The sequence below is a fragment of the Pagrus pagrus genome, assembly GCF_965226575.1.
Source record: "Pagrus pagrus genome assembly, chromosome: 4".
Taxonomy (NCBI): domain Eukaryota; kingdom Metazoa; phylum Chordata; class Actinopteri; order Spariformes; family Sparidae; genus Pagrus; species Pagrus pagrus.
The window spans coordinates 28,466,765-28,492,129 of NC_140188.1; the positions used below are offsets into that span (position 1 = coordinate 28,466,765).

At 41.2% G+C, this 25,365-nt stretch overlaps 1 protein-coding gene across 11 annotated transcripts in view; it reads right to left on the reverse strand.

Moving 5' to 3' along the window:
- Window positions 1-25,365, reverse strand: part of LOC311256394 (chloride channel protein 2-like) — a 206,819-nt gene that overhangs the window by 76,742 nt on the left and 104,712 nt on the right. For 4 of the 11 annotated variants that reach the window (XM_084351429.1, XM_084351431.1, XM_084351426.1 and 1 more), the window contains exons 3-10: window positions 22,709-22,759; window positions 9,154-9,285; window positions 7,141-7,269; window positions 6,221-6,354; window positions 4,573-4,650; window positions 1,252-1,266; window positions 486-509; window positions 60-138 (exon numbers count right to left, since the gene is read on the reverse strand). In XM_084351429.1, the coding sequence (XP_084207555.1) occupies window positions 60-138; window positions 486-509; window positions 1,252-1,266; window positions 4,573-4,650; window positions 6,221-6,354; window positions 7,141-7,269; window positions 9,154-9,285; window positions 22,709-22,759 (642 nt within the window). The remainder of the gene's footprint in view (window positions 1-59; window positions 139-485; window positions 510-1,251; window positions 1,267-4,572; window positions 4,651-6,220; window positions 6,355-7,140; window positions 7,270-9,153; window positions 9,286-22,708; window positions 22,760-25,365) is intronic. The other 7 variants (XM_084351425.1, XM_084351427.1, XM_084351432.1 and 4 more) reach the window with 3 other exon arrangements.

Sequence of the window (25,365 nt, forward strand, 5' to 3'; positions counted from 1 at the left end):
AAAATCACACACCTCCAGACTTACAGTATGCTACTACAGATTTGTCTCTGAAGACTCACCTCCTATGGGGGCAGCAAAACAGCAGCCCACTCCCACAGCACAGGCTGCAGCCAGCATCTCGATGTTTCTTGACTCATTCTGAAACAAACACACACACACACACACACACACACACACACACACACACACACGGTTAGATTTAAGTCAGCAGAACACTAAAAGATCTAACATGTGGAGCATGCAATAACTTCACTGACAAATCTGACTGTCACACCATGACAGTTCAGAACGGAGCTACTTAATCACATTAAAAAAGTCAGTGAAGCTACAGAAAGAAAGACAGAGAAAGACAGAGAGAGAGAAAAAGAGAGAGAGAGAAAGAAAGAAAGAAAGAGTTGGACTGTAAGACGGACAGAAGAATACATTAAAAGTTTGAGTTGCATTGTACACTTGCACATTTTTCTGACATGCCTGATCTTCCCTACCTTCATTCCTATGAGACTGATTTCCTTCAAGCAGCATGGCAGTGATAAAGAGAAGTTAGTGTGTGTGTGTGTGTGTGTGTGTGTGTGTGTGTGTGTGTGTGTGTGTGTGTGTGTGTGTGTCTGTGTGTGTGTGTGTGTGTGTGTGTGTGTGTGTGTGTGTGTGTGTGTGTGTGTGTGTGTGTCTGTGCGCTTCTCCTTTTGACACCCAGTGGCTTATCCTGGACTTACAAACTTACAGTGTGGAACTCTGATTAGCATGCTGCACTTCTGCTTACACACACTTAGACATACACACACACACACACACACACACACACACACACACACAGAAAGATGGTCACAGTGTAATATAAAGTGGTGGTCTAGAAAGATATTGCAAGTACAGCTTACGCTGCAAAACATATTAATCTTGAATGAATATTTCAAAAAATGCCTGTAGGCTGGAATATTTCCACTTCTTCACTTGTGTTGAACATTTTATGAGTGAACAAGGACGGCGTATATTCCGGCCCTGTTCAGACCTGGTATTAACATCTGCCCTCAGTGTTCACAGGTTTGAATGCCCCCAAGATGCATCGAGCACACGTTTCAGATCTGAACGTTCAGACCACATAAATGACTGACTTGAGAATGCTTTCATGCTTGTTCTTGCTTAAGGCCCAAAGATTCCAAAGATATGAACTATATCAGGCTGATGTGTCTGAAATGATGCACAACACATGTAGAACATCTGCACTTCATGCTGGGAAGTGTGGAATTGAATTACCTGAGTCCCCGGCTCCTTCAGGAAGTATGGGAATAAGAGACAGAGTTAAGGTACTCAGGAACCATGAACAACACTTACTACGCTCTTATAAAATGAACTCTGTGAGAATTATAGTAAAAATAACCAAATATAGATTTTTGATTTCCATACAATTTTTTCCAATTTAATTGACAAAGTCTCCTGTGTTTTAGCACCAACATTTACACTCAACCGACTGACACTCAACTGACAAGAAATGTTTTTCAATTATATCTGATGCGTGTCAGCCTTTTCAAACAGTGGTATTCTCCACGTGTGTATGAAGTACACACGTGGAGTTTTTAGAGTGCAGCAGGCTTTCTAAAAGCACGCTGAAACAAAAAGCTGCTTTTTACAGCCCACAGGCCACATTAGCATACAGTACTTCAAACTCTGAAGAGGATGAGATACTGCTGCAGAAGGACACTATACACACACATACACTCACGCACACACACTCGCACACAGCATTAATATGCAATAAAATGCAGCACAACACTCAAGAGGGAGTGGAGAGCGGGAAAAAGAGTAAAATGGGGGCGGAACCCCCTGGAGGGGTGTAGCGCCACTGCGGGGGGTGTGTGAATGACCGAGGCGGGAAGATATGGAGTGAAAATAATTTGCTTAAATATGATTTATGTAGCTAAAATCAACAGGAGTTAGTTACTTCCCCATCATTATTATAAATACAAATTACAGGGTGAGGGGGCATAACGTTTTTTCAGCTTCTGAAGGGGGATAGTAGTAGTCCGACGACGCTACAATTGCAAACTGGTGTCTACTCCGTGCAGTGGCAGGGCCAGCAGCGCAGTAACAGGAGTCTAATTTCAGTTTTGGCAGTGAGAGGGTTAGGAGAGCCGACTGACAAGATGATGATGGAGGATTTGCTGTCGAAGGGAAAAGCAAAAGCGCCTATTCAGCAATACGTTGGATCTTAACTTGGGAACCGGACAACATTAATGAGGGAAAAGGAGTTTTTCCTCACTGAGAAGTTGGAGGTGTGCAGCCTTTAGCCTGCAGCTCTACATCTAATGGCCCCTTGTTGTTTAATACTCCCACAGACTGAATGAAACTACTCCCTGATAAATTCAAAATTGATCCGCTGTCAACAAATGCCGAAAATGGCTGCTGCTTTGCTCTGTAGACTAATTTGTTGATCAACGACAGCGGTGCTAACTGAACACATTGCTTTTCCGCTGACAAGTCTACTTCAAAATTAAAGTCAACTCACTTTTTTTAAATTGCATGTAAAGGTTTAGTTTAAATTGGGGTGAAACAACCAGAACATGCTGGATTATATTGTATTTTTGGTCTGTGGGCCAGAGGGAGGGGGCCTGGTTTGGACTGTTTACCCTATTCACTTTCACTGTTCTATTTACTCTGTTCCCTCTCTGAACATGGATCGCCAATCCAGCTGGTCCTCCAAATCACCTCTGACTCGAGATATCAGTTTTACCAATGCAGTTACAGTTTGTTCTGTTAGTTTAAGGCCATACTGTGGATGCAGTGTGGGGACTTGGCACCATCCAGCCTGTCTGTCTCAGTGGCCTCTGTACACTCTTGAAACCCCCCCATCTTCCCACCATTTCATCCCCCAAGAGAGCTGCTCAAATCTTCACAAAGATGAGAGTCAAGATTTTCTCTGCCTTCCTGAACAAGCTCCTGGACTCCTGTACCAATGGGCAGAGACGACGGGAACTCTTTCCCCTACTCAATCTGAATCTTTTCTATCTTTCTCTTCCTTTCCCTCCACTTCATGTCGCTGAAAATCTCTCTGGGCAGAGTTGGTTTTGAAGATGAAAAAGATCCAATTTGCTGACAAATAACAGACTGATTAAACATTTATAAAATGGGTTATTGCCGGTTGTTGACTTTACATGGGATGAACGAAATGGATTCCTGAGGAAAAAAACAAACATATTTTGTCTCTATGTGTATAGCTATAACTTCTGTTTTTTTGTTTTTTTTTTTTCCAGAACAGACAATAGGGAAATAAAAGGGGGATTAACTAAAAAATGTCTGCCCTTAGACATCAACAGACCAGATCTAAACAGAAATGTACAGTTTAAACTTCAATAAAGAATCATCAGGCTGCAGCCCTCAACTTTCCCAAGAAAATAAACATGAGACCATGAAGAGACATGAACGTGTGCTTTAGCAACATATACAGTACGCAAGTAAAGCGTATTGAATTGAATCGAAAAAAGATCATTGTTGGAAATCTTTTCTTCTATATCTTACATTTGTTCAGGCCTTTTCCTCTCTCAATCTCCCTCAAACACATGGACATTTTTCCCCCATTTCTCATTTCCTTCTCTCCTCCTTGGTGAGCACTGCCTGAAGACAAAATTTGCTTCTGTTCTGATCCATTTCTTATGATCAAGAAACTGATCCAAAATCACTTGAGCTGCTCTGAATTAAAGCTTCAACTGACTCGTTCACAATCTGCTAATTCCGTTGTAAAGCAGGAAGCCATTTTCAGCTACATAGCACTTAAGCTGGTCCTATTTGTGGACGCTGCCAGGACTAGAAGCTCACAACTGGTGAGTGTTGGTGTTGTTAGTACAGCAGGAACTTGAGGGTGCCAGGAGGAGGAGGTTTTCAAGGCTGGGACAGGGGAACCCAGCGAGGCATGCTGGGGGGAAACGGCACCAGAGTAGGCACCCCAACCAGAACTGGGCAAACGAACTCGGCTTGGCAAGAAACAAAATTCTTAAATATTGTACCTTTAAGTTTTAGCGGACAGCTAGCACTATCAGCCTGGTAATGTCTTTTTACTTTCTTGCAAGAGGTGGCACCAAACTGGCAATCATACTAGATTTTATTATTCACCATTTTCTATGGAAACTTTACTACAAAGAGTAATGTGATTTACAACCATGTCTGTTTAGGACAGCATTAACAGTCCATGAAAATATTAAATGAACTACAAACTAGTCTGTGTCTTTTTCATCCCTGAGTAGTGTCTGCAGGTATGCCCTTCAGGTGTCATATAGCCCCAACAACCTTCAGCAAGACAGGGCACTCTTATACAGCTTGTGAGGCTGTGTGTAGAGGAGTAGGTGGTTGAACTGGACAGTAACTTGAGTTGGAGGCTGAAATTGTTTCTCATATTGTGCATGAAGATGTAAGATGTATATGTAAACTAAGGGAAATAAAAAAGAATTAAAAAAAAGCATAGAAGCCGGTTTTGCAAGTAAAACCAGCAAAACGCAGTTACATTAATTGAGCAGATGGGGTAAATGTAGAAAGAGTGTTGAGGAGAGGAAGGGCTGTGACATAAAAAAAAAGATTAAGACTGACCTCATAGATTCCTCCAAACAGAGACATGAACTTGCTGAGGAGAGCAGCACACAGACTGGCGATGTGTACGAACGGACCCTGACAGGAAGAAGAGAAAACGTCATAAAACAGGCGCAAAGTTAAAAACGCACTCCAGCCTACTGCTTGTTGTGCGTCACACGCGATAGTGCATACATACTCTCTGAAAACACATCAATAACAACAAACTCTGCAGTGAATATTAAAATTCTGGGGATGAAGTTCAGAGTGGAACCAACAGGATTAAAAGTGAGGGAATCACATCAGAAAAGTGATGCGCAAGTTAAAGAAAATCAGAGGCCTGCGCTGAATCCAAACTGGATGTTGCTGCAGTGGGACGCAAAAAAAAAAAAAAAGAGCCTGAGGCTTCTGTGTGTGTGTGTGTGTTTGTGTGTGTGCGAGAGAGAGAAGAAAATCTATTTTCCTGCAAGTTATGTCTTCAGGCTAGGCAGTCTTTTGGGGGATGCCATTCTTACCTGAAACCGTTTTTGTGCATCACTGTGTACTGTATAATGTAGTTTAGATAGGGATCTCTCAACACATACACACAAATGATTCCAGAGGACGTAAACAACATCTGCATGGGTAGGTTGGGGATCCTAAAATATCCAGAAAAACATCCTTCTCCCTCCCTGTGGGTTTGGTCTCAGGTCAACCCGACTCTTTCCTTCCTTATTTCCTTCCATATGTCTTTCCATTTTTTTTTTCCTTTTCCAGATTTCACACACATTGCTCTCGACCTGGACCTGAGCACATCGGCCCATCATGTGCCATTTATGAATCATTTTGTAATTCATGCTGCAGGGATGTAGGGAGCTGTAATATAAATGAGCTGGAGAGGGTTGTGTTTCCCTGGGATGTTCATATATCGTAACATGTTTAACATGAGTTTAACAACCTGCTCTACTGCCAGTCAGTGTCCCTGCACTTCACTTTGACCTACATGGGCTTTTCATGACTGATAATGATTTGAATTGCAGACAGCTGGTATTATGTGCCAATACTGACGGTATATTTTTTGGATGTTGTGTAAGCTGGCATTCAAAGCTGATGGCAGCTTGGTGCCAGACTGGATTCTGTATTTTATCACAGATAAAGACTGAATGCTGTGAATCACTCAAACTGTGTCACAACGTAACTGCTGAATGTGGGTCAGCATTTGAGTTTTGAAACAAACTCAAATTTGTCAGCCATTACGTGATGGCCCTGCGATATGTGTCGGTAGCAGGGTCAAGCACAGCACTTTCAGTCAGGAGAACCAGAACGGTGAGTTCTTTTAACTCACTCATGTAGTTAAGTAATGTCACATACCTAACTGAAGTTACTTAGGCCATGTAGGTACGTTTCTAACTGAAGTCACAACATGAATGTAATTATTTTATGCTAAACCATAATGTTCTAACCAAGTAGTTTGGTGGTCTAAACCTAACCAAACTGCAACCATACAACAAAGGTCCGGTTCACCTGCTGCTGTTATGCTACAACGGTCATGTTGTTTCGGGAACAATCATGTATGTTGTTTTGGGAGTCGCTGGCAATCAATCATTCAGTCATTTAGGTCATAAACTACATGCACACACATGGAAGCATACAGTAGATACAGGCTTGTGTGTGTGTGCGTGTGTGTTACCTCCTTGCCAAGTGGCATGCCACTGCCAAGAGCGCATGTAAGGCCGATGACTTTGGCCACAAACGTTTTAAAGGTGAGGTATTCTTTCAGCACAACTCCTCTGAGGATGGTCTTCATCTCTGGAATACCAGAACCTGCAGGGGAGCACATCAGGCGCTTAGGGCACACAGTACAACACACTGAGCACCTGACCAGTCGACACATGCCGACTTCACCAACAAAACAAGTACTCATCAATCTTAAAGCTACACTTACTTGCTTAGAATTACACGAGAAGATCGATATCACCCCCGTATATGTATAGTAAATATAAAGCTACCACCAGCAGCTGTTAGCTTAGCCTGGCATAAAGAGTGGAAAAAGCCAGGCTTTCTTTGTCTAAAGCTAACAAAATCTGTCTACCGGCACCTCTAAGAATCAATAATTAACACAATATCTTAATTTTTCGACTGTAAGATAGTGTGAGAAATGTTGAGGTTTGATGGGTTAGTGTGCAGGACTATGTCTTGGCCAGGAGCGGTAACTTCCTGGAGTCACTGCTGGTTGCCTTCCTCTTTCACACCCAGTCCTAACTGCATGTGAGCGTCAGCAACAAAATCAGCCTGATGTCATTGTTTCCAATTGCGATGTCCTAACTGGCTGCAAGTGATGGAGCGCTATTTCATTCCTCTCGCTCTCGAGTTGAAAAGGGCGACATGGAAAGGTTGATTCATATAAATGAAATGAGGACTTATCTATACAACTTATCTATACAATACTGTCTTCCTTTGTAATTAAAACGTAAACCAGCTGGTATCGCCAGGGAGCTGAAAGTTTCTGATAAGAAAACACACCATCTCTACCTGCTCTGTGTGTGTGTGTGTGTGTGTGTGTGTGTGCGTCTGCTTGTGTGTGTTCTGATGTGTGTGTGCTGGTCATACCAACAGCCTGAGGTGCGAGAATCTGGGTGAATCCGGCAGAGAAGGTGATGAGGACTACAGGGTAGGTGACCCAGGCCAGATACTGCAGAAACACGTTACTGTCCAGACCACCATACATCCACTTCTGTGCTGTGGACACACACAAACGAAAACAGAAACAGGGAAGACATGTAAACTACAGCTGCAACACAGATACACACAGAATACTCACAGTAAGAACATGTGTGTATGTATGTCAAGTGTAGATATTAAGTATACTGTACAAAAAACAGCTTTACACATCTAGCAAGAGGTACACTTACAGTAACGTTGAAGCCACACACACACACACACACACACACACACACACACACACACTCACACTCACACTCACACTCACACTCACACTCACACTCACACTCACACTCAGAGGGACAAATGTACATCCCCCTACATACATTAGTCATGTTCTGGATCCAATTAAAAGAACACAGCCTGAGAAATCCATTTGAATTTGAGCTGGTCCCTGAAGGTTTCAGATCAGCTCTCACAACTTCCTTCAATCGTTTTCAGATGTCTGCTTTCCTCTTCCTGGAACTTAGACTTACTGATGAATGTCTTGTTCATATCATCTCCCCCTTCCAGTTTCCTGCATCCACCTGCAGGTACATGATTGATGCCATCCACCTTAAGATCCACCTCGATTCCTTCTTTCTGTCTTCAATATCAAATCTATTGCGAAGGTATCATGCAAATTATGCAATGGTTTGTTTTTGTTTGGCCTGCCTCTCATTGTGATGTGTTTCATGTTGTAATGTATTTTTTCTTTGCACTTAGTAAGTTTTAAAAAGTGCTATATACATAAAGCTTTACTTGCTTGCTTTCTGCTTCCTGTTCCTCCCTCTCTTACCCCAGTCCTCCATCCTTTAATCTCCATTTTCTCTTGCAAACACACACTTCTGTCTGCTCTTTGTGCCAACTTTCCCTTCTTGAAATTACCCCTTTAAGAACCCTTTTCAGTCCCAACACAGTCCAGTCTTTCTCTATTCATAGGCTCCTGTTGGACCAGATCATTTGTAAAAATCCCATTTAATTTAATGTAAATAATGTTATGCAGATGTCTTGATAAAGCCCAGTTAACAGAGTTAAACTATCTTCAGGAACTCATTGCAAATAAAAGATGTTGGATATCAACGTATTCCTCAGGTAAACTAAATAAATAAGAGAAAGCTGCAGCCCCTTAATTCTACTCACATCAGAAGTCAAGAACTGTCACTAACCCAGTTAGGCAGACCTATTCAACTGATGGACCGAGGCTCAAATGTGGCCCTTAAAGAACCCAAACTCAAACCCGCCCCAACATAATTCTCAACATAGTATTTTGTGCCCATTCATAAGTGATGAAGTGATGAAGTGTCTCTTAAAATACTTATTATTACTTAATTATTAAGGGTGGAGGTCAAAAACCTTTTTTCATTGTTCAGACTACATACACTTTAGGAGCATTTGGAAGAACACATCTCATGTGTAATACATAATCAACCGGTTGAAGACACGATGCCTTTGCTGGGTATACTGCATGTTCCCACCATTCACCATTGGGGCCAAACATAATACCACCCTTTATACTTTTCCACATATTTTGGATAAGCTGTATCATGTACATGTGACTAAAATGGTTAAATATTAAGTATATCTAAGCCTTAATTGTTTTTCTTTTCTGAATTCTCCTTTCCTGGTTTTACTACATTATCTGTAAAGCATTTTTAAAAGAAACCCATTTCCTCTTAAAGCATAAGATGTCCCTTATATTTTTTTCTCCCGTCCTATTCTCCAACCTTTAATCCCTTCCTCCCTATCTGGATCCATCCCACCTGTGCATCATATCTTAAAACACACCTCCTCTCTTGTTTGCTAACAATTTATCCTTTACCTCTGACATAACCTCTCTTTGTCTCCTCCATGTTTGTTGACACTGTTCATGCCCCAACCTGTAGGTATGAAACTAATCCAATACTCCCCTCCCTCCCTCACCTTGTAGACAGATGGCGATGCAGAAGTCCACCACCCAGCTGACCAGGGCCATGAGGAGTCCCAGCAGGATGAGGAAGATCCAGTCCTCCCCGACCCGCGAGATCAGGAACTTCTGACAGCGAACCGTGCAGACTACAGAGATGGCAGGAACACAAACATGACATGTTAGGGACTACAAAAACACAATAAAACTACATCCCCTAGTAAGTGGCAGTGAGGCTTGGAATATGCATTTAATGCATTAACCAATCTTGGCAACATCGGCCAATAGCAGCTGCTCTGTCCCCATCCAACAGCTTTTTGAAATACTGAGCAACAGTAAACATGTTGTCTGCCCAATAAACCACTCAATCAAATACTGTTGACTTTGTTTGGGTGAGTAGAAGCAGTAACTCTCCACAGGTAAGTCAAGGCAATTTGGAAAATGGTTAAATCTATAATTTCTCCAAAAATATAATCAGCAGTGTCTGATACGTGATGTATGAATAAACAGAGAGATCGATCTGAAGAGCATACACAAAGACACTGACAACAAATTTGTCAGTCTGGGTATGTTTTATTTTATGGATAATCATTTTCTAATAATTTCGTGGAAGGTTCCTTGAAAGAACTTCATTTGATACCAATTACAAGGAAAAAAGAGAAAAACCTCTGACGTTGTTATTTGACTGTTATTTTTCAGAGGAATTTCCTTTAATGTAATAATTGCCAACAGACACGTGGGACATTTTTTATGTTCAGCTGACCAGAAGTGTCAGCTGAACATAAAAAATACGAAAGACCAGGTAAAAGTGACAATTAATTGAAAGTGTACCAATTAAAGCCCACGTCCATTGGGCCTTTAATTTGTACCACAGTACTGTCGTTTCTCAGAAAGGTACTATGCATACAAGTTCCTTTCAAAGAAATTGTAGCAAATAATGAGACCTGTAAGCTTTGAAGATTATGGTTTCATAACTTTAGTTAACAGGTTAATTGACTAAAATCCTACAACAAAGATGACAAAAAAACATATTCTTCACTTACCTCTAGTTATATGTATCAATGCAACATGTTTTTGTTGTTTTATGCAGCTAGGTGGCACACAGTCGATGGATTTCATTAATATTTATTAAATTTTTTAAAATCATATCTCAATAGAATGTACAGTAAGCTGTGGCTTATTCAGAGTAATTCGAACACTGTTACTAAGGACGTATGATGCTCTAGTTGCATTCTTTATTGACATTTTAAGGGCTGTAAGGGTTTAACACAAGGCTCTTGTGTTAAACTGAAACTCTAGCCATATCTTACAACTTGCCCCTTTAAGGAAATGAATATTTATCAAAATATAAGCTTACATTAACAAAAAGTCCAGAAGATGTTCATATTGTTGTAGCATGAACAAAATCTCTAGTTTTGATGAAAGCCAGGATGGAAAGCAGCTACCTTAGATGAAGACTGTTATATGACCTACTGTAGGACCAGCTATGACCAACTACTGTATGTCCAGAGGCGATGACAAAACACTTTTGTTATGACAGACACTGACAGACTGCTGTCACCTTGTGTTAAGAATATATTACCTATGATGTAGTGGGGCAAAAGGCAGCGGACAAAACGGACTACAGCGATGGCCGTATATCAAATGCACAGCACAAAAGTCAAAGCGAATGGAAGCACTACAAAGCAAAACACAAAACATACACACACACACATATACTCATACGAACAAACAGTGCATGAAGCACAATCAGATCTACTATACTCACCTGCAAGTAACAGCAAGCTCTCGGCTAATGTATTGTATAACACTGTGCGAGACGTGCATACACAGTTACTAATTGTGACTAATCACTGGAACAAAACATGAGTTTGATGGTGACTCATTAAGATGTGCACGCACACACACCATAATTTATAAAGCCTCTTGTTCACACCAGATTTCTTTCCTCTCCTCCCCTCTTCCAGGCCTGTCCTCGTTTCCCTTCTCTCCTCTGCAGGGAAATCAGTGGGGTGCCCCTCACGCTAATGACACTCACAACACACACACATGCACTCTTTTTGTTTCTTGCTCCCCGTTTCTCCTCTAATCTCCAGCATACAGAACCAATGTTTATGTAACACCTTTCTTGATAATATTTATTTCCAGTACTCAAGAATACCCCTCCACTCATTTTTTAGAACATCCCAAGTTTTTTCTTTAGGCAGAACAACATGATTATGTTTATACCTGCTATCCTAGATGCTTTTGAGGAATCCTGTTGCTTTAGGGCCGTGTCCACATAGTGTTTTTTTGGGGCTGGTTTGTGCGCTGAGAGAAAAAAACGCTGCAAGTGCATCTTATCTCTATGAAAACAACACTTTGACAATAGCCGCTGTAGGATCGACACTGCACCTTTGCGGTGACGATAACTGGAAGCTGAAAACACAACAGAGTTGACTGGAGACATGGGTATTTGGGAGAGCACTTAAAGATACATGAGGTAAAACGGAGCATCTCAGACAGAGAGGGAATATACAGTACTGCTGCTGGGCAGTATGTGAACACTGATGCGTTTTTTGAGCACTGAAGAATGTAAACCTAGTCTAGGCTAACAATTAGTCAAACACTGAAGTGAACGTGTACCACCATACTTTGACACCACCACCAAAGTAGTTATACATGAGCTTTACTATTACATAAAGCTTTTTATCATGTTTGATCCATTCTGAAATCTGGCTAAAGTGAGTGCCTAACCATTCTGGCTCAGTTCATTTAGACAGATGTGCTGTTAATGGTGGTGGTGTGAAAACAAAGCATACCAAACACAAAATCTTGTGACATTAGATATGATTACAGCAATAATTAAAATAATTAACTATTATTAATTCAATGTGCTGATTATAGGTGCAATCTATTATATATGAGCAATATATATAACAACACACAACCAAATGGTAACCATGGTGACACGAATGAGCGTTAGCACACTAGTGCTTAGATTTTGTGTTTTGCTTGTGCCTTACTGTATTTGGCAGTTTCTCATTAAAATTAATGAGTTATCTGTCAGTTCATGTGACTAAAACGAGACATATTATGCTCATTTTTCAGGTTCATAATTTTATCTTGGGTTACTTCTAGAAAAGGTTTACATGCTATGATGCTTAAAAAAAACATATCAGATTTCTCATTCTGTTCAGTGCTGAAGCACCTGAGCCAGCACCGCTAACAGCAGCAGAGCAGCTGTGCTAAATTAGTTCTTACGTGCCAAACTAGCCGCTAGGGATAAATTATGCAAATGTTTCACTTGTGATGCAGTGTGATGTCACAAAGTCATGGAGTTAAAGATGGGACTCCTGACGAGGCATTTCAGGCACTTCAGGAGCAGTGTTTTCTGTGGGAGAGAGGAGCTCCTGTTGGTGCGGACTTTGGGATTTTTTAACTTTCAAGACCTTTTACATACACAAGGACCTACTGTATATAACACACTGATGGAAAGGAAAAAAATGAAAAAGCATTTCAGGTCTCCTTTAATGTTAAAGCTACTACAAGCAACTTTCACTTTTTGTCCACTCTGGCAGCCGTTCTAGACAAAAGATGACGCGATGAAACAAAGTAAACTTTGTTTTGGTGCCATACCACCAGACTACAAAGCAGCTTCTTTCCTCAGGCTGTGAGATCCCTCAATGCATCCTCAGCTCTCCTCTATAAAAAAAAGACTTGGATCCTGGATCAGTCAGAATCCAACCGGCATTGAGAATAACTATAAATACATAACCGATCTTGTCTTGTTTGCTTATGTCGGCTATGTAGAGCATTCAGTATTACGTAGAGACTATTTATAACTATTAGAAGTTCCTTGTAGTGTAATAAAAACTTCTTGCTGTATAAACAATGTGTTTGTTTCCTTTTAGTTGTGGTCTGTTTAATGGTCAAAGTATCTTTCCTTCAGTGTGTTATATACGTAGGTTCTTGTGCATGTAAAAGGTCTTGAAAGTTAGAAAGGTATATTTCTTCACCAACAAAAGATCCCCTCCCATATCTTACCTTAAGAAACGCCGCTCCTGAAATGCCTGAAATGTGTCGTCAGTAGTCCTTTCTTTAATTCTGTGGCTTTGTGACATCACACTATGTTACCATGTCACACATTTGTATAATTTATGCTTAGTGGCTAGTTTGGGACTTAAGAATTAATTCAGCACAGCTGCTATGTTGTTGTTAGCGGTGCCAGGTCAGTCGTTTGTGAGCTGACCAATCAGGGCAGACTGAGTATTCAGGAGGCAGGGGCTTACAGAGACGGGAGCTAAAACAGAGCGTTTCTGACAGAGGGGGAATTACAGTGCTGCAACACTGGACAGCATGAGGACACTGATGTGTTTTTTAAGCACTAAAGCATGTACACCTATTCTAGGATTTATGAACCTGAAAATGAGCACAATATATCTCCTTTAGAATAGAAAACATTTTGGAACCAAAATCATCCCTAAAACATAAAAACAAAAACATTTTCAAAGTCAGGACAAGACTGACACCTCTGTTTGAGTGACAGAGGGAGGGCAGGAGGTGACTGACAACTGCTGCAGGGTTAGAAAGAATAATGCAGATACACACACTTCCACGCCTACACACATACGTGCACACATTCTCCAATCAACACCTTCAGGAGAGGTCTAACACGCATGCTGGCAAAGACAGACACATCCATGAGCACATCATTGATTCGCCTTTGCTTTCTATAGCTCCACAGACAGTTATGTGACAATTCTGAGAAACAGAATTTGTACATGTGTATATTTAGATTTCTTTGTGTGTGTGTGTGTGTGTGTGTGTGTGTGTGTGTGTGTGTATGCTTGTGCGTCATCTCACCCACGGCCCGTCTGTGTTCTCGGACCCCTTCTGTCATCCAGACACTAGTCAATGTAAATGAGTGTTATTGTGTGTGTTTGTGTCCGAGAGCATGCATGTGTGCAGACCTTTTTTTTGTACTGCTAAACATGGTCTGCGTGTGTGTGTGTGTGTGTGTGTGTGTGTGTGTGTGTGTGTGCACAGTGTGTCTAGCAGCAAGTGTAATCTTGTCTTTTTGGAGATGTAATTTAGTTAGCTCTGTCTGCGCTGTTATTGCTTAATAGCTTTTTCTGCAGTGCATACACACATACACACACACACACACACACACTGCAGACTGGTTGCTGACTTTATTCTTCGTGGCATGCAATAAGCAGCATGCTAGTTCCCAATCACTCTCATTGCCTTCTGACTCACCCTCTGCACCACTCTCCCCCTTTCATCCCTCCTCTCTCTGATCCAATCATCCCTCGCTCCCTCTCTCCTCCTTCTTCTTCTGCCGCTTCCTGCTAATCACATTCAACCTCTGACTTTACCTCTCATCTTCTCCTCTCCCTCACAGGCCTTATCTGCTGCCCTCCACTCCTCCTTTACACACTTGCTTCTTTCTTTGCACTCTCACCTCTCTCTCCTCGCTCTCTCCGTTCTTCTCATTCTTGGTCGCCCGCTTGCTCACTCTCTCCTCAGCAAGAGACATAATGCCCACACACCTGCTGAGACTAATTTAGGTTGCCTTGGATACACAGCACATCTATTGCCTTGGCCAGGCGTTAAGAAACTGTGTGAGTGTGTGCACATGTGTGGTTGTGTTTATTTTGGTTCAGCGAAAACAAGTTTAAGGACTATTTTTGGACTCAAATTTGATATTTAATGCTGATATATATTTAAAAGGGGCAAGAACACTAAGATTAGAGTTTAAGCTGGGCTACTTGCGAGAGACATTAAATATATTTTTTATCGTGAAGCAGAATTTTTTTTTCATCCAGGCAGTTCAGTGATCGATAGCTGATAACAATTTTTTCTGTTTTTGTTGTTTTTTATTCTCCCCTTCTTGTCAAGGAAACAAAGAAATTCTCCTTAAAAAAGAGTCATTTAGCCCTTTATTAGTGTGAATGAGCACAAAGTCAGCCATACATACACATTTACATAACAACCTTTCATATAACCTTCTTTCCCATAAAAAAGATGATTTTTGAAAAATAGCTTTAAAGGCCCTTTTAGCCTGCTATACAGCTGTCTACTCAGTAAGTTAATCTGACAAAAAAATATTTTTGTGAAACAAATTAATGTTATCAAATGTAAATTTAAATGCAATACAATATATTAGAAACCCTGAGCTGTTGTGTAGGATGAACTCCTGCTTGGCCTTTCTGGTAGGTTTTCCTCAAAAAGTTCCTAAATACATGTCATGCAGAGTGCGCCGCCCTCTCGCTCTGGTTATTTTTTATAATATGTTTGTTGGTTTATTTGTTTGAAAATCGATTGCTTTACTCTTTGACCAAAATATAATGGCAATACATGACAGGCACAAACTGTTTGTTTCAATATTAATTTCCAAACGGGTGATCAAGATCAAGCTATAATCATTTCTGCTGGTAGTTTAATTATACAAAGGATAGACACCATTTCTGCATAAAAAGGCAGCGCACACCTCCTGTGAAAGATATAAATAAGATCTGTCTATTTCAAAGCTTGTACAGTGGATCTCAATGCTCCAATTAAGCAACAATTACGCGCTGCTCTCACGTTTGGTGTAGCCAGTTCAATGAATACAGTTAAAGTGTAGTGTTGCATCATCAGGCGTTTAATCTAGTTGTTACAGCGACTCCAATAGGACAAACTACCTCACATACAGAAACACGTAGTAAACACAGGACAGTCTGTTACAGTCAACCTCTGCCCTCTAGTGACTCTCCTTTTTCTTTTCGTTTGCTCAACTTACGAATTGATTGGTGAAATAAGTTATCCCATTCTTAAAAAATCATTTTTTAAAAATGTCAGTTCGCACTGAATGAAACACGTTTTGTTTCACGTTTCATATTATGTCACACTTAATGGGATGTAGCCTGTCTTTTTAAAGAAGAATTTAAAACAAGTGTAAATGACTTTGAATTTTGAGAATCATGACCCCCCTGCTAGTTTGACTGCCGGATGTTAATACAATTCTACTCCCGACACGTGCTGGGCTCCTTAGAAAATTACATTCCAACAAACTTGCCCTAATTTGTAGTAAGAATAGACCTTTTTCATGGAAGACATTTTGACATGTCACAGCAGGGAAATGGCCTCTGGTAATGAGTCAAACTGCACCATATCAATCATCTCAGAGGTGGAGCTGAGAAATGGGAAATTTTTAAATAAAGGAACAGAATCAGAAAACCCACATATCAGTAATATTATGCTGGAAATTAAGATGGGAGGGAGGCAGTGAACACACGCACACACGCACACACATACACACACACCTACCTACCTTATAAGAAATTCACTACCGGTGCAGATTCTCTGCCACCGCTCTCACATAAAACCCAATTATTCAAATCACCTCTTTATTTGTTATGCAAGGTGACAGCTATATATGGGTGTAAAGGGTAAAAGAGCCTACCATTAATGCCTCAATTTTGCACAGTCATGCCAATGAGGCCTTTCCCCATTTAGTGTGTATGTGCTCCCACATTCATTATGTGGCTTCATGCGTTAGGGAGAGATTCAATTAGAAATGCCTGGCTGTGTTTGAAACCACCGTGTTAATTAGTGTAGAATTCATATAGATAGGCAAATCTGACCATTCAGCTCTTTCTTCTGCTTTTTAAATGGCAATTTTAAACAACAGAGGGAGGGCCGAGATAGTCTGTATGGCGTGGCACCTACTGTATGAACTGTACAAAACCAGGGGATAAGTGAAAGGTTTTTAAAGGTTGATGGCTGACGGATGATTTTGATAACTACACAAGTAGTGCTTTTCATGGCCATAATAATCTGCACTGGCTGAAGTTCACTCTTTGTCGTTTTGCAAAGTGGAAGTTTATAGTTGCAGTTAAGTTGGTGTCGACTTAAAACTCAAAATGCTGTATGCATTGTTTAGAGACTTAGAAGACATTCATATGTGGTAGATAACATTCAGTAGGGCTTTAACTGCATTTTTCTCATTGGGTTGGTTCTTCACTCGCTTGAATAGTGAGCTAAAGGAGAGCGATAACTAGAGAAATAAAAGGTGTGGTCAGATCACAGCTTCCATCATCATACTTTAGATGAACTGACTGTGGAAGTGATACATTGGCTCCCTTCAGACCAAAAAGTGGCACAGCTAGCTACTCTAGCTAGTGTGTAACATACTGGCACTTACAGCAGCTGCCAGAATAGCTTACAAAGGTAGCAAGCTTGGTCACTGAATGAAAAAAAAAACACATTTTATTCAGGAGATGTATTTCTATTAAGTTTCCTGTCTGCAAACTGTGCTTCTTTTGAGGAGAAGTTTAAACTGTGACAGCACAGGTTTATATATACTGATCAGCCACAACATTAAACAGACTAACAGGTAATGAGATCATGCTGTCACAAAAGAAAGGTCGAGCATCCGAAGGAAGTGCCGGAAACAAATCCAACCCATGGAGGCCTCCTGAACTTCGCTCTAACATGTCGAAGCATGGACACAGGACCTCTGGGTGAGTCCTTTGGTTTCTGGCACCCAAGCGTTGGTGGCAGATCCTTTGAGTCCTGTGGGGGTATACTTACTCTTCAACTGTATTGGAGTCCCACATGAATGCCAGGATGCTGGCTCTCAACTGACTCAAGGATCAGCATTTTAAAGATGGGTTTTGATTGGTCAACGAAAAAATGTGCTTATCAAAGTTGACTAAAGTTGATACAAACACGAAAGCTCTGTGAATCGCCCTGTGAATGAACTGATCACTGCAATTCCAAATTAGATGAACTGAATTTGAAACTGAGCAGCTTGTGCAGTTGCAGATAAAGAGAACAGACAAACGTGGCACAGGAGAGAATGGATTTAAGTACAAGAACAAAAAGGCAACAACTAACAAGACAAATTGGCCTCTAAAGACAAAAAAGAAACATTGTTGGACTAATAAAACCAACAACGTATCTGTAAATGTCTCCTCTGGTACTTAATACGGCTATCGTCGTTCCCTCAGTGCACTATAACTGTAGCTTCTCTGCTTGCTCTCCCCTCCCATCTCCCCATTCTTCCATTCATTAATCCATCCATCTATCCCTCCTCCGTTCCTTCCTTCTTGTTGATGTGTTCTCAATGCTAATGAGATGTAAAAGGCGGTTATGTTTATGTAAATGTGCTGTATCGGCGACGGTCCCGGGCGAGCAGGCAAAGCGCCTCGCCTCGTACTCAATCACCGCGTTCGCTCGTCGAGCAACGGCGGTTTGCGACACCCGTCTTATGGTTGCAGTACAATGTCTGCTTAATGAGGTGTAATGGTGTAAACACACAGGCACACATCCACACACACAAACAGGCCAGCACAATCACCAACGGTATTATGCGAAAACAGCCTGAGCATCCCTCTTAAATTGCTTCTGGAGAGTGTTAGATGTATGTTTAACTTTTCTTAAGGGAGTAACACTAAAACCCACACACTCAAGTGGAATTTGATGCTGCATTTAAGTCAGTGCAGGGAAGAAGGAGGAGAAATGCGTCAAATATCATCAAGTGGACTATAAATGTTACATAGCAAGAACCAATTGAGGTTTCTGTTTTGCGCAGAGCTTTTAAGGAGAAGGGATGTTAATCTGCTCAACGTTTAGGGCTCAAGTCCGTCACTTTTTTAATCTCTTATTTTCACTTTTTTTGTAGCATACTTTACTTTAATGCTCTTTCATCAGGCACATCTGGTTTAACCTATCAGAAACGAGAATAGTGTATATTTAAATCATGTATAATAAATGGACTTTACCGCATATAGAGGATGTCACAGATCTCTGCCTTCAGTGTAAGAAATATCCTCCTTGTAACACAAAGACTTTCAATATCCTATGAAAGCCACAGAGTACTTTGTCCTGATACAACATCCATTGAATTAGATACTTGCATCACAATGCGGACCACAAGCGTTAATTGATCCTACCTCTGCTTCTGCCTGCATGAAACACCACTGCACACTGGCTAGTGAAAGCTACGAGCCTAACATATCAGAATGTAACAGACTTTTTCTGTTCCTGCTTAATTGCCTAGAGCAGTCTCACCACTGTATCTCACTTTTTAACTCAGAGTCTGAGCACTGAACTTTTTCTGACAATTAACTTTTTGATCAATACAACTTTTCATCTTCAACCACACGCACACACACATACACACACTATTTGAGACCAATACTATACTTTGTGGTGGTTGGCCAACTCAGATGAACCTCACTCCCAGTTTCAGAGATTGTGACTTAATTTATTTACTTTATTTGCTTGAGCTAATGCAGGAACCGACAGGAATCACCTTCAGGGGAGGCTGGTCCATAGTGGCTGAGGAGGTTGTTCCTGCTGTATTTTTGAAAGGTAAGAGGGATAAAATGGTAATTGGTTGAAATAAAACATTACTAAATCTCAGTATCACTTATGAAAAAAAATGATACTGTCAAAACCTGCTGTCTACATGACCCAGAACCACCTCAACCGCAAACAGTTCAGTGTTTAAGTTGAATTTAATGTAACCTTAAGGCTCTAACCTTGAGCAGAGATGAGGAGCAGGCTACAGAGGTAGCTCTCTCAGCTCAGCTCTCAACTTTTTTTCCTCACATACTCCCAAACACTCAACAAAGAGTTCACCTTTAAAAGACCCAATGAAATGACTTTTTACTTTCTTGAATGTGACGAATTCCTGTTGAAATAGGATGTTGGAGTATCTGAGTAACTGAAAACCTATTTAAAACCATGTAAGGTAGGACAGGTTGGAGGTGTGAAAGGGAAAGATTCAGATTTCATTTTTAAAACTACTTGTGCAGGCTGAGGGCACGATTGAGAATTCACCTTTTTTCAGAAAGAAGAGGCATCTTGCACAAGGCTAAAGTCTTCATTTCATTGGGTATCTAAGGAAGAACCATGCGAACAGTAAAGTAGTTTGTCACACATAGCCTATGAATGGAATTAGCCAATAGGTCATAAGATGATGAAGGTTCTGGGGATGACATGTGGCAAAGGGCCACAGGTCAGATTTGAACCCTGGGCCACTGTGGTACCCAAACCATGCCAATACCTATACTAATAAACATTTGCAGGTTTAAAAATCAGGCAGCTATATATTGGTCAACATTAATCTTTTTTAGATAAAAAGAGTGAATTCTTACCATAATATGTATTTGATGGGAAATATGCAGCTGAAAATCAATCTTCAGAGTGCTCTCTGGACAAAATATGTAAATACGACGCTGCCTCAGCAAATATGTGTTATTTGCTGACATACATGTATATGTATACGGGGCAGCTATAAGTCAGGAGGTAGAGTGGGTCATCCAGTAATTGGGAGGTTGCTGATTCGATTCCCCGGCTCCCCTGGCTGCACATCAAAGTATCCTTAAGCAAGACACTGAACCCCAAATTGCTCCTGAAGAGCTCGGCATGCAGGTCAGCACTCTGCATTCAGTGTATGAAAGTGTGTGTGAACTTTACCATTGACATGTATATGCAAATAAAATATATGCGTGATATCATCCGGGCCATTTCGTTCCAATAAAAATTTATTAGAATGCTAAATAAAATGTAAGATTTTCATCAAATTTAATGTGAGACTTTTTTCTATGGGCTAAGACACGTGTTTACTGAGAGGTTTGAAAGATTCTTCAGTTTTATGATTCTCAATTGAGCAACACTCAAACACTTGACACGTGATGAGGGCAATGATGATGAACAAAATTAGTTCTGCATCAACACTGAGGCTGGGATGATGTGACTGAGAAAGCAGCGGCATGATTTCTCCAGTGGCAACACGCACACGCACGCACACACACACACACACACACAATGGAGACGCGGACATGCAGAGTCAAGAAAGGCAGATGGTGGCCCTGATGATGACAATAACAGTCCATCAACGTAAGTGTGGGCGAGCAAGTCTGTGTGCACATGGTTTGAATACACTGGGGGAAATGCGTTTCCCTCCCTTCGTTTGTGTGCGAGTGCTTGTACATTTATATATATGTGTGTGTGTGTGTGTGTGTGTGTGTGTGTTTAGCCCAATCACACAGGGGAGAGGTAAGTCGTTTCATTTCCTGGATGAAAGCCTGGTGAGCCAAAAGCCAAGGGACCTGCTGCTGGCTCTCTGCACTGCTTCTCTCTTTCTCTCTCATTCCATCTCAATTGATTTTATCCATCCAGTCCCCAGACCTTTGCCATCAACTCCCCCTTTATCTCTTTCTTTTATTTCTTTCTCTCCCTCCTCTCCCTTTACTTCTTTCTCCTCCTGCTCCACTCCCACGTGAAGATTTCCACCTCCATCGCCTTTAAATCATACTTCCATTTCTGCTCTGCATCCTTTCATTTCTCTTTCTCTCTCTCTCTCTTTATTTCGTCCACCCACCCTCCCCTCACCCACCTCTCCAACCACCCATCTCTGCTGTTGCAGAGTCAGCACTTCCGTTCTGCAGTCCTCTGCAGACACACAAGTGCACTGATTTCCACTTTTATATCCTGGCGTAACCACTTTCAGAGCATTTCCATTGCACATACATTGGCTATTCTTTAAACTGACAGCATCACACACATACATACAGTATATACATACATATAGTGTACATATAAGGTTACATGCAGGGTGCGTATGTCTGCATTCATGCATATGGAAGCGGAGAAATGAGGCATACAGGCCATCAATCTTGGGGGAAGCAAAAAGTATTAGAAGTTGCTGGCAAATGCTCACTGAACAAAAGAAACACACTGAAACACACACCTTACACAGTTGATAAAAAAAGGTTACATACAGTGTGTGCGTGTGTGTGTGTGTGTGGCCACGGCACATTTGTCTGTTCTCGTGCAGCAGGGAGAGGGGAGACATTGATCACCATGCTTGTCTGCAGCTTGCACCGACTAATCAGAACCATTCATCTCCTCTATCACACACACACACACACACACACACACACACACACACACACACACACACACACACACACACACACACACACACACACACACACACACACACACACACACACACACACACACACACACCTAAACTAAGACGTTCACAGCTCTTTATTACTTTCCATTAGAGCTCGAGGCTAGCTTTAATAAGGCCGGGCTGGGAGAGTTAGTCTTTTTTGGCGCGCAGACACACAGCGGAATGGGAATAATATGCACACATATTTTTTAGAGATATTTCTCATGTTGGCTGTTGATTAATATGGAGCCACAAGGTGAGCGCGTGCGTGTGTGTGTGTACAGTATGTGTGGGCGTGTGTGTGTTTGCGGGTGCCACTTGGCAAACTGCAGGATCATCAGACCTCGGCTTGTGCTTTTATTTTTCCTCCTGCTTTGCCCTCAGACACACACACTCATGGTTGGAATCTGCGGACACCAACCATGGGATTTTTTTAATTGATGGCAGCATTAATATGTCGTTCTCAAGCGCCTAATAAAGTTGGAGCAACACTTATTGGCCACTTATTAAAGATTAATGATGGACCAGTGAAGCAGCAGTATTAGCGGTAGCAGAGTTAAGTGTGAGGATTGACTTTAGTTGGTAGTTGAAGGGGCAGACTGGGAATGATCGACGTTTTTTTGCTTGTTTACCAGAGATAAAGTCGTGGGCCGGGGCTTCCAGAACATACGGGTACCCTGACCCTGGAGGACAAATAGACCACATGATAATAGTTAAACACTAACAGTGTCCTCCCCCATTTGTGTGTGTGTGTGTGTGTGTGTGTGGGTGCGTTTAGGGGTGTGTGTGTGTGTGTATTCATTTCATGGACAATCCATCCTTCATTTTAAACAGGTTTCCTTTCCTTCACTGTGAAGAGGAAAAGAATAATCTCTCTCTTTATCCATTTTTCTATACAACATTATTAGTTTGTGATTGATATCAGCCCTGTGCAAACTCAGCAGCACGACAAATGAATGAGCAGCGGAGGAGAGAGGGGGACGAAAGAGCGATGGGAGAGCGCAAACCCTCCGACAGAGAAGGATTGGAAGTGTTGGAAGAGTCGTGATGAGAAGAAGAGGGTGGAAAGAGGGTGAAAATGTAAATGTAGAAGAGGAACTACAAGATGTGCAGTTTATAAAATATGTGTAGGTAATTAATGATTAAATTAATGATTTATTTTCTTAAATAAAGCATCTACTAAACCGCGCCCAAGCACAGTGATTGTCCAATCGCAGCTCAGCAACTGTAGCTAGACACAGCAGGCCTGTCAAGCCTTGGAATTCACAACAAGTTGAAACAGTGTGCATGAGGCTCTGATAACAACAATATTCAGTATGTAAAAGAGTAACATTAGAACAGAACATACTTTGTCTACCTTTTCCATGCAAAAAGGCAGAAATTGGTCTTGCTTGCATGTGCAAAGAAGGTACATTAAATACACAACATATCACATTCAAAACAGGACACATCAAGACACACTAAAATAGACCTATTATGCCTTTTGTTTTTTTCCTCTCCTTCACTGTCTTATATAGGCTCTTGTGCATGTAAAAGAAGCTCCTCACTCCTACAGAAAACCCTGCTCCTGAAGTGCCTGAAACACCTCGTCAGTAGTCTTCGTGACATCACACTCACCACACATTTGCATGATTTATGCTTCATGGCTAGTTTGATATGTAAGAATTGATTAAGCACAGCTGCTCGATTGTTGTTAGAGATGCTGGGTCAGGTGTGTGAGCTGACCAATCAGAGCAGACTGGGTATTCGGGAGGGGCCTTAAAGAGACAGAAGCTAAAACAGAGCATCTCAGACAGAGGGGGAATACGGTGCTGGAGTACTGGACAGTATAAGAAGATAGCCCAATAACATGTATGTTGCCTTTAAATTAATATTTAAGACCCTTTTTCGGAGTTTCTTTTTTAAAACGAGCCAAGTGCAGATTGAGTTTTCACCCAGCTCAATGGGGCTGATAAAAAGCGGGTGACGGTTGTAGCAACTGTGACTAAAGGAGAAGGTGTCTGGTCAAGTTATATGGTTTTATGCTAAAATATGTTGCACTTCCTTCCAAGTTAAGAATGTCAATATAAATATGTTTTATATGAAAAAACAGTAGGCATAGCCCCTGAAACATGTCATGGTGATTTGTAACCTAATCAAAATTCAAATGAGAGTCATTTCAGGCTGAGGTCTTTCAACAGCCTGCCAGTGCACTATTGATCAGTATATTAAATGTCATCAGTCAAACAGTATCACATCCATCATATCAGGTGACAAACAAAACTGGATGATAAAAGTCCACTAAGGACAAACTAATATATCTGCATATTAAACACACCAATATAGTCAAAAACTCATAGGATCATCAAAATGTGGCGACCCCGTTTTTTTAAGAGGATGATGAAAAGATAAAAAAGTTTTTTGACTCACATCCAAGTTTGAGTACACACCTGCAAAGTATGGAAAATATCCGTGTGCAACTCCTGTGGATTGGCCCTGGGCTCACTGATGATTAGAGAGTAATAACTCAGAACATGGGGCTCAGATGGATGAAGAGAGAGAGAGAGAGACGGGGATACACCAACACACACACAGACCAGATTATACCCAGTGGAAAAGAGGGGGTGGAGGAGGTGATGGATTGCAGACGGAGAGGAAAGTGAAGAGGGCTGAGTGGTAAGAAGGGAAGGAGAGGAAAAGGAAGAGAAGACTGCAGCGGGGGAGGAAGGAGAGGAAAAGGGAAAGAAGAATAAGAGAAGAGTTAGGAGTAAGGCATTTAGAGAAAGAAGATGAGAGCTGGAGGAAAATGAGAAGAAAGTGGATGAAAAGATCGAAACACGGAGGAGTTGGATGATAAGGAAGAGAAGAAATACAGGATCAGAGGATGAAATAAAAGGAGGAAATATGGGGGGGAAAGGAAAGTAAAGGAGGACATGTTAGAATATGTATATAGTAGATGGAAGTAAGGGAGGAGGAGGAGGGGAAGGGAAGGAGGGATCGAAAGAAGGATAAAACACCAGGAACTTGAAACCAGAGAGCAGAAAAAAAATCAAGAAAGATCAAAATACAGTATTATAAAAAGCTGCAAATTAACCAAGAAAGTAGGACGCTGACTTCACCACAGCCTTCAGTGTTTAATTACCATCGATTTTAAAATGAGAGGAGCCGGCTATAAAGTCCACATGCTGATACCACAATCCAAAACACATAAAACTCAACAATGGCATTAATATAACTTTAACCTGCATGATCTGTCTAGAACTCATACAGCGTATTGATATATATATTTGTACCTCTGGATGAATTCACC